Here is a 10,615-nt window from a genome sequence, read left to right as displayed (position 1 = left end):
CATAATTCTGAAGCTGACATTTACACCTCCTTGCAGATGTAATAGTTTAAACTGTCTTTTTACTTCTCTCTCTAGCCCTCTCTTTTTATTCTACAATATAATTACTGAACTTTAGAGGTGTTTAAAACTTGAACTACCTGCATTTTAAAAATGTACAACTTTAGGAAGTTCATCAGGAGTGACATATTTCTAAGGACTCTCCTTAAGGGGACAATGATGTGTGAGGATAGTGATGCAATGTGGATTATCGCTGAAGCAACAGACTTCTTTTCATTTGTCTTTTTTTACACCTGGCATGTGTGTTTTTTATTGACGGAATATGTGCTTCAGATGTGAGTCGTAGAAAGCCTAAATGAATGCAATGGATTGCAACCAGAGTTCAATCTAATCTTTAATGCAACAGATGGTGAAATCTCATGGCTTATGAGTTAATGTCAAGTCAAGTTCAAGTTGTCTAAATAAAGGGCTGCTAAGCAGAGGTCACTCAGTCTATTATCTGTTAGAGATGCACTTTGGTATCATTTGATGGACAGCTGCTAATAATATAGTCAAATATTTAAATTTATTGTAGATGTTTTTGTTATTCAAATAAAATTTAAAAAAAAAAACAGTTTTTCACACCCACACACATTATCAAACATTTGGATACTGGATGGGCATTTATGCATATTAATATTGTAGTCACATTTACATCCATGTGCAATAATGAATGAATAATCCTAAAGAAGATCATAAATAATAATAAAATCAATGTTGGATAACGATTCTTTAAAGCAGCTGTAATACTTTTATAATAAAACGTATCAAATGACAACGCGAAAATATGATGACATATGAAAGAGGTGACAGAGACTAAAAACAAAGCACAGTGAATACTGGACTTACGTTTATCAGGTGGCCACAAACACGACTCCAAATAAATAATGATGTTGCTCCATAGCTCCTAGAAGAGAAAATAAGCAACAAAGTCTATTCTGTCACAAACAATCTCACTATGAAAAGGGTGAAGATGATGATGATGGGGCCCCCATGCCAAAGTATGCACATGGGCCCCCGAATCACTTCATCCACCCGTGTGAGGTGCCACTTGTGTGGAATGTGGGGCTGTCACTCTTCACATAGGCCTAACGTATTTCAAATTTAAATTATGATTGATCAGGTAAAAGGTTTATACACAGGTTTATAGACATAGGCCCTCATAACTGACATTGCTGTTGTTACAGGCTACAGTACCATTATAGAGAGGCAGCATTAGTTATTGTTAGCTGGGTTAGCGCCACAGGGCAGGTCACTGAGGTCAAGTGAGCGTCTCTTAAACTCTGTTGCGCATTTTGTCTGTGATGTTACGGTAAAGACACTTCAAGACAAGTTGTATTGTTGTGAATAAATAAATTAAAATAATTAAAATAAAAACAGTTTGAAGTATTGAAGATTTTCAACAAAACTAAAAGCAAAATCACATAAAAGAACACAATATATAACAATATCAACACCCTGAATGAAATATAAAAAAAATGACTTCTGTTCCTTCAAAAGTTACCTGATATTCTCAGTGCAGTCTTGTTCAGGGTGCTGGATAGTAGGAACATGCCAGCTTTAAGTATGTTTATGTCATAGTTTTTGAGAACCTAAAAATTAGTCAGTTAAATTCTTTATTCTACAATTCTTACAAAATTGTTAGAATTTGATGAAAATTGTTATTATTTCTATTATTTCACACTTTTTCAATTTGCTCATTCAATTACATTTGCATTTAAAAACTAAACCCAGCTCCAATCATTTTGGTATAAAACTTACATGTTCCATATCTAGGAAGATCTCTAAATATAAATAAAGTAGTATAATACATGAATATTATCATTGAATAATAATGAACATATTATTTTATATGTATTTCTTTTCTACTAGATTTTACTTATAAAAATGTGCACATCACACATGGGTGCATTTTTACTTGTGTTTTTGATGTAAAGAATTTTTATTCATATTTCAAGGTATCATTGTACTCTTCCATGGTGTTGATATTCTAATATATTGTGTTCTTTTATGTGATTTAGCTTTTGGTTTTCTTTAAAATCTTCAGTACACTGATGATGTATTTCAAACATTAGAGCATCTCAGGAGTCTTTATTTCAAAGTCAGGTTTCAATCATCTGAACACGCTGAGCCACCTCATACCGTAATCACAAGACAAAATGCGCAACAGTTTGAAGCGCGGCTGACTTGACTGCGTTCTTGTGAGAAACGCTCACTTCACCGCAGCGGCGATTACTATGATGTAGGGGATTATCCTGAGTGAAAGCAGGTCCCACGGCTACTGTTTAACCTTTTAAATGTCAAGTTTTATAAGCACATTGAATAATTATATTGTATTGAAAGTGGTGGCACTAGACGTTTACGGACTGTGAAACTTGCTGAGCAGCAGCCTACGAAACTGTGGGGATTTTAGCTGTCATATGAAATCAAAACATTATCGAACTAATGTGGAATAACGTTAAACTACAGTACTGTCCAGTGAATATATGTAGTTTAGGTCTGTTCGTCCATGTAGAATGAGTTCCTCCCTGACCTCGCTGCATGACTCCGTCGCCTTTTCTCCGTGTGTCTGAACAGGCACAGTTACGGTAAAGGACCGCTACAGCGAGAAGCCGCGTGCGGGGCTCTCGGTGGTGTGTAGGTCGTTGTCATGACAACTGTCAACCACCCGCACTAAGGTGGTTCAACATCTTCTCAGCTTTACTACTGCAAAACTTATTGAAGGTTTACGTCTTCCAGTCTGAGAACTGAAACCGAACGATGTCGGATGTAGAATCTGAATTTGATGATGAACATAGTAAACTCGGGGTGAGACAATATAATTCGCTAAGTAGGTAGTTAGCTAGCGTTAGATGCTCATTCCAGACTGTTGTTAGCTAGCTGAAGCTAACGTTGCATTAGCTATCAACAGGTAACAGTTCGTAGACTAGTGCAGCATGTGTGACTTTGTTTCTTTGACTGTCACAGGAATATGAAGGAGACAGAAATGAAGCTGGGGAAAGACACGGAGTCGGCAAAGCCGTCCTGCCCAACGGAGACATTTATCAGGGACAATATGAGAACGGAAAAAGACATGGACAGGTACGATAAGAGTCTTAATCTACCACTGGTTGGGTTCCAGTTTGATCAGGGGTCAGGACGGGGTCAATGGGTCTGAGTCCCAGTCAAGTCATGTACACAGAGTACATTATATAGAAATAATAAAGAAATAGTTAACTGTAGCGTACTATTATGAACAGTAGCATATTACAAACAACAACATCCTTTTAAACTGCTTTTAGACCAAGAACATGAGACATATTAAACCTCAGATGTGTTAAAAAGAACATGCTTGTTGCACATCCGAATAGATTTTGTACAATGATGTTACACATGGAATAAAATTAAATTTTAAAAACCACTATTTTGTTTACATAGATTCATATAATGTAACTAGTTTTTGTTGGTTTTCCTTAAAATCAGCTGTTATTTATTTAACTAACACAGTTTTGTCTAATAGGGGACATATCGATTCAAGAATGGGGCAAAGTACGTGGGAGATTATTACCAGAGCATGAAGCATGGACAGGGCACCTTCTATTATCCAGATGGCTCTAAATATGAAGGTAGGACAAAACTACCAACCTCTGCACTTCATATTATAGTTTTTGAGCTAAAATGGAACCTAGAAACAAAACCTGTATTATTCTTTTGATGTGTCTGTTAAGGGTCATGGGTTAAGGACCTCAGACAAGGTCATGGTGTATATACTTACCTCAATGGAGACAAGTATGATGGAGAGTGGCTGCATCATATGAGGTACATTTGTACATTTTTAATGACAAGTCACTGCATACTTTGTATATTTCAGTTTTCAGTTAGTGTACTCATGAGCACTTCCTTTATCAGTTTAAATCCGGCTTGTTTTAGGGAAACATGGCTTTATGCTCATGTGAAGACAGTTTTGTTATGTTACATAAGTTGTTTCAACATCAATATTTGATAAACTTCTGTTAAAATAACACTAATATGTAAACTCTGAAGTCTTAAAATGGAAATATGAAAACCATTGAAATACTTGGTATTGTCTGATTGCCAGGCATGGTCAAGGTATTTACTACCACCATGAAAGTGGCTCACAATTCAAGGGCACGTGGGTGAATGGCAAGATGGAGTCAGCTGGAGAATACATCCACCGTAACCACAGATACAAGGGTAACTTTACCAACAATAATGTAAGTTCTTGTGAGTTTAAAAAAGAAGCTTGACTTGACCAGTTATTACTAGAAATGTTTAGAATATTTCAGCTAAACCATATGCTATGAATGATGTGAGACTTAAATGACTATACATTCGGTTAAAAGATTATGGATTATGTGAAAAAGGTCATTTGTAGCAAATTATCACCCAACCCTCGAGTTCTTTTCATCAGTGAATACCCTACAAAGTAACTACCCCCAATATACTGGTTTAGTTCTGATAATTTGATAACTGTGCAAACATAGAGAAAACACATTGCAAATCAGAAAACCACTTAAAAGAAATAAAGAACACTTTAAATCAGTAACACAAGCTCAAACATTACACAAGTAAACACACAAACCTTAATGTTTGCACTTTACCTTTTGCATGCGTTTTCTGGTTTGTAGTGCCTTTCCTCTATGTTTGCACTTTAAGTTTTGTTGCGCTTTGTCCCTAGGAGCCACCCAATACTGCTTTAAAAGCAGAGTCAATGTATTATTTTGGCCACCTGGGGGAAGCAGATCACAACCAAAGACAGAGAGAAACGTCAAAAAAGTCATGTTTGCCACCTTTTAGCTCTGTTTTAATCTATTAGCTAGTTTAGTGGCAGTACCTCTAGCTAGTTGTTCTTACATTTTCAAAACTGTAAGTTTTAGAGTAAAGCTGTGGAACTTTGAGTAATTGTAATGATAATATTGTCATTGTAAAACATGTCTCTGCTACTCTGTCCTTCTGTAGCCTCACGGCCCGGGGAAATATGTGTTTGACATTGGCTGTGAGCAGCATGGTGAATTTCACCAGGAAGAGCAGGTACTTCAACAACAGCACAATCCTCTTGTTTTAGCTTAACATGTGAACGGATTTCATCTCCACATTACAAGCTACAAGACACAACATAACCACAGCAACTCTTTTAACTAAACCTCCAGCCAGCAGACGCTAAGGAAAATGGTAAAAAAGTAAAAAGTCAGAAGTCGTCCTACCTAGACCTTGGGGAGGGTTACCTCATCTCAGGGGGCTCAGGAGGAGCAGAGAAGGTGCTGTCACTGTGTCTATGTACTACGGCCGATGTTGTTTCTTTTATCATCATTGTCTTGCATGTTGACTTTGTTGCATTTTCAAATATGACAATTGGTCTTTTAATGCAGAAGAATGCATGTTTGACTTGAAAAGCGTGATGTGTAATAGGTCATCTTGTGGTACTATACAAGACGTTCTTCAAGTTGATAACTTGAAGAAGTTAGAAAAAGTGTGTGTTGACATGAGCTGCAGTGTAACTCATCTTCATCCTTGAGTTTAAACTCTACCGCACTCTTGACAGGACCAAGCTGAGGGTGAGTGGGGCGAGATTTCCTCCACTGCGTTCCTTAAGTGGATTCCCAGGTGTATTACTGGCCTGACGCAGTGGACTCCAGGCAAAGAAACATCAGGTGAGTGTTATCAAGGGTGGTGGCTAAGATTTTACAAATACTGCGTCAAAACTGAGACAGCAAAATGCCATCCACTTACACTATTTTATTTGTATTACATTGAATTATTAATTGCTAATATCTGTTTATTACAGTTATTTAAAATGTGTCCACAGGAAAGATATGGACAATCTTGTATTTGTTCTTTGTTCTTAAATTCTAAAAGTCAAATTCAGAAAATGTGGTCAAAAAGTGCACTCAGCTCAGTGTTGTGTTTGTGTGTGTGTCTGTCTTTTGTTTTTTCAGCTGGGAGAAAAGAAACAGCTTCAGCAGAAGAGGCGGTGGTGAACTGACACACGTAGTCAGTCCACAATCTGTATCTGTTTACGCCTGTTTAGAAATCAATAAATCTATGAATACAGATACTGCAGATGATTCAGATTTGTGATTTAAACAGTGGGTATTAGATGGTGTTTAATTGATAGGAGAGGTGTGTCTGCATGTGACTGTTCCTAATTTTACAATGTGTTTTTTATAATATTTATTGTAATTTCAATCGTACATGAGTAATTCATAAAAAATGAATAGCAGACCTGTTCATTAATCCTCCCTGGATCTGGGTCATGAATAGAGCTTTATTTCCTCTATTAATATAGTCCATCTTCAGCTGGAAAAATAAGTGGTCAATTGCCTTTTTTGTGTTTTAACAAGTAAAATAAAAGTTTTACAAACCTCCGTTTTCACACTGACAGTGGGTTTAGTCAGGATTATGACTTTAACTAGAACGTCTCACACCCTTTCACAAGAGTAAGTGGCTCAAAAAATGGAGAATCAGCATTTAAACTTCAAACTGCAGCACCACGTTTGCACTTGTTGCATTTTAGTGATCAGACTACTGTAGCTGTAGCTGCAACAATTGATGGAAAACGTGATTAAAGAATTATTAATATATAGACTATAGTCAGCTGTTACAGGGTCATAGATTTACACATACAGTCCTGTGGTAAAACATTTTTTTAATTAACTTTATACAAACTACAGTAAAGACTGACTGTAGTTGTTTGATTGGCTGTATGTCTGGGCTTGTTGCGTCTATACCAACACTGTCGCGCTGTGGCAACGTGGAAAACATCATTTTACTGTGTCACATGGGAAAGTGGACCCAGCAAAATAAAAGCCCACAAACTGAGGTAGAACTCACTTTACTAATGTAAATTCATCAAGATCCACCTAAAGCTTTTAGTTTGACGTTCAGAGGAAACCACCGGGGAGTGACTGATGGACAAGGCTGATTTTCTGTTGATACAGCTTCGTTTGAATACTTGAGCTGCCATTTTGCCGTAAGATCTTCAGTCTTCCGTACTATCCGCATATTTCGCTGTCAGGCTTTTGTTTTGAAGGACAGCCGGAAGGACTTGGTGTTTAGCGCTGTGTCGTCAGTTTGGACTACGTCATACGTCATCGTGCGGTCCTGGCTGGGTGTCATCATGTCAGCAGGTTGACGGGACTTGAGAGGCGACAGGTAGCACGCTGGTGTCTACTGTGTAGGCAGATCCTCGCTAGATACAGCCGAGTCAAACGCGCTCAGACAGCGGCTGCTTTATCGAAAATGGAAGACAACGCGGAGCGAACGCCGCTGTTTACTTTCGGTGTGATAGCTGACATTCAGTACGCGGACATCGACGACGGCTTCAACTACAGCAAGACGAGGATGCGGTTCTACCGCGGCAGCCTCCAGCTGCTCAGGAACGCCCAGGCGAGCTGGTCAGAGGCGGCTACGAAGCCGGACTTCATCCTCCAGCTGGGCGACGTTATCGACGGCTTTAACAAGCGCCACGACGCCTCGGACGGAGCCCTGGACTCGGTGCTGAGAGAGTTCAGCTCGAGCCCCGTGGAGGTCCACCACGTGTGGGGAAACCACGAGTTCTACAACTTCAGCAGGAGCGAGCTGCTGCGGTCGAAGCTCAACAGCAGCGCGGCGCACGGCGGGAGCAGCCCGAGCGGAGCCCGGGGGGGCTGCGACACACACGCCTACCACTTCAGCCCGTCCCCCGGCTTCACGTTTGTTGTGCTGGATGCTTATGATGTCAGCCTGCTGGGCAGAGACGAGTCCAGCGAGCAGTACTGCAGCGCTATGAATATTATAAAACAGTACAACAACAACAAGGATCTCAACTGTCCCCCAGGTAAGAGGATGACACTGTCTCATGAATAGTGGGAAATCACTAAAGCGATCCCTCAATATCAGAAGCTGCACTTTGTATTTGAGTCTAATAGCTGGGATAGCTGACATTCAGATTCAGATTTATACATTCAGATTTAGAAGTTAAAGACAAACTCTGTGTTCTCTCTTTTAGATGATTTCTTTTAAATGAAAAGTTGCATTCATGAGCAAGGAATTGCAAAGATAATTTGTTAGATGTAACTTGTAGGAACTTTAACTGTTAAATGTCTACTTGGAAATGATTCTCAAAAACACAGGGTATCAAGAAAGTATGTCATTATAATTATTATTTGTGAGCAGCTGCAATTGGTGCTGTGTTCTCACTTATCCTTGGAAGATGAAAAGGACTAAAGCAGAGCAGAGGATGAATCAGTGGAAGTTGAAGAGGAAAGAAAGAATGGTGTAGTTTTCAGTGAAGAGGTGAGACAGGCTCTGAGTGTTCAGGAAGTGTTTTCAGATGACTGGACAACTACAGCTAATGTGATCAGGGAGATAGAAAACGTGTGTGAAGAAGACTTGGTGGTGTAATGAGGAAGTCTGGGTGTGTACACAAAGAAAGAGCTTAGCTAAGAAGAAGTGGACTGAAGAGGTGGGTTTGTACAGGGTGGAGAGGCAAAAAGCTAGAGATGGGAAGGATGTGCAGCAGGTTAGAGTGATTAAAGACAGGGAGGGAAATGTATTGACAGGTGCCAGGAGTGTGATGGGAAGATGGAAGGAGAACTTTAAAGAACTGATGAATGAGGAATATTAAAGAGAACAAAGAGTAGAAGAGGTGAGGAGGGCACTGAAGAGGATGAAGAGTGGAAAGGCAGGTGGTCCTGAAGACAGACCTGTGGAGGTGGCCGTAGAGTTTCTGACTAGTCTGTTTAACCAGAGCTGAGTGAGAGGATGCCAGAGGAATGGAGGAGACATGCATGAGCTTACAGTGACCTTTGAATCTTGGCCAGCAAAATCTAATACGTTTGTCATTGAGTGTACATGTATCTTAGATATCACAGGAAATGGTGATTTCACTGTTTTATTTCCTCTTCATCAGGGCCATACTAAACCACAAAACCACTGAATTCAGACGAACATTTCAAAGCCACATTACTACTTGTAGAGAAGAGACACCATTACTAATCAAACTTCATAATACAGCCTGTGGATTTAGTCTAGAAATATATCACTCTGCTGATTATTGCATGAATAATTTGTGTTGTTTCAGTGGGTGGGAGCCTACAACAGAGGTTTACAATGTTCAACGGCGGGTTCAGTAGGAAGCAGCTGGACTGGCTAGACTCTGTGCTTTCCTTGGCAGATGATAAAGAGGACAGAGTCACGATTGTCAGTAAGTCAAATCTGTCACCTGTAGAAATTGTATAGCAGTCAGAATAATATCCTGTGGATATGGATATTATTTATATTATTCTACTTATACACAAATTGTTTGAAGTGCAAAATGCTGCTGATAACAGAATAAAAATTCTGATGTTATTCTAATTTTATTCCTCAGGCCACCTCCCTGTCCACCCCTACTCCACGGTCCCCGTCTGCCTCGCCTGGAACTTTGATGAGCTCCTGGCCATCATACGCTCCCACAGCAGTGTGGTGTGCTTCCTGGCAGGACACGACCATGATGGTGGATACTGCTGGGATAAAGAGACAGGAGTGCACCACCTGACTTTAGAGGGGGTCATTGAGACTCCACCTAACAGCAATGCCTTCGGCTTAGTTTCTGTGTACAAGGACAGGATGGTGCTAAAAGGGAGCGGAAGGATCAGGGATAGAGTGCTTCAGTTTTCCCAAAGTGACGTATAAATCACAGATGATCTATTAAGAATCTTTGATTTCTCTGCTGTAAAGGGGGTAGAGAGGTATATTCCAGACTGGGTCATTTCGAGGAATTTTGGCAAATTATCTGAATAAGTCAGAAAATTGTATCTGATGCACTTTACAAGAAAAAATGTACATGTATCCATCTTCATCTCATAGCATAGCCTAGGTCTTTCCATATTATTAGGACCTGTTTTATTTGTTGTGATCACTTGGTACTGTAACTTTCAATTCTGTTAGTTATATTTAAAGACCACAGATGCACAGTCTTTGCTCTGTGTTGTTTCGATGCAGGCTGTCATGTTCACGTACCTCAGAAGAACAAGTACCTCAGGTAATTTATTGCACTTTTTTTTTTTAAAAACTCCTGACAAAGTATGGACTTTTACTTTCTGACTGTTTTAATCTAGAGAGAAAGAAGATATGCACAAATATTTTAAGAAGAAAGTGATTTTCTATTTACTTGCTGCCTTTTTTTGCATGTTGCTTTGTGCACATAACTGATTTTCTTATGCTGTTATTTGCTGGGCGATCTATTGTGCAGTGTAGTGACAAATGACCTGAAATGTATCAGTGCAGTAACACAGTGACCGTTTTGGGTGATGAGATCAGCACAACATAAGTGCAAATCTGTGTGACTTACACTGGAAAACAATACTACAATTAATAAAATATTTTATACAAGCAATCTTATGTGGGTGAATCTGCTGTATTTAGGTTACATTAAAATTTCCAGTTTGATTAAAAGGACACATACACTTTGTATGAGGGGGGAAACACTGGTGGAAAAAAAGATAGCTACTATTAAGTTCAGTATTTTGTTGAGTCACATTAAACTAAATATGGAAATTAAATGTATTCAGTTCAGCATGTGGGAAAAGAGGGAGGTGTTTTGACGTGAAGTCGCGAT

General features: G+C 39.2%; 2 protein-coding genes across 2 annotated transcripts; both read left to right on the top strand.

The window, feature by feature from the left end:
- The first annotated feature begins 2,694 nt into the window (after positions 1 to 2,694).
- On the top strand, positions 2,695 to 6,338 carry rsph1 (radial spoke head component 1). The gene is made up of 8 exons (XM_026351673.1): positions 2,695 to 2,844; positions 3,004 to 3,117; positions 3,536 to 3,641; positions 3,744 to 3,834; positions 4,115 to 4,250; positions 4,996 to 5,067; positions 5,579 to 5,687; positions 5,973 to 6,338. The coding sequence occupies exons 1-8, from the start codon at positions 2,797 to 2,799 to the stop codon at positions 6,017 to 6,019; spliced, it is 723 nt and encodes a 240-aa protein (XP_026207458.1). The 5' UTR covers positions 2,695 to 2,796; the 3' UTR covers positions 6,020 to 6,338.
- A 792-nt stretch (positions 6,339 to 7,130) lies between these two features.
- adprm (ADP-ribose/CDP-alcohol diphosphatase, manganese-dependent) lies at positions 7,131 to 10,408 on the top strand. Its single transcript, XM_026350649.1, has 3 exons — positions 7,131 to 7,852; positions 9,098 to 9,220; positions 9,386 to 10,408. The coding sequence occupies exons 1-3, from the start codon at positions 7,276 to 7,278 to the stop codon at positions 9,688 to 9,690; spliced, it is 1,005 nt and encodes a 334-aa protein (XP_026206434.1). The 5' UTR covers positions 7,131 to 7,275; the 3' UTR covers positions 9,691 to 10,408.
- Positions 10,409 to 10,615: the final 207 nt, after the last annotated feature.

The sequence above is a fragment of the Anabas testudineus genome, chromosome 19, assembly GCF_900324465.2.
Source record: "Anabas testudineus chromosome 19, fAnaTes1.2, whole genome shotgun sequence".
Lineage (NCBI taxonomy): Eukaryota > Metazoa > Chordata > Actinopteri > Anabantiformes > Anabantidae > Anabas > Anabas testudineus.
Note: the sequence above shows the minus strand (reverse complement) of the source record. Positions and strands in the feature narration are given on the sequence as shown.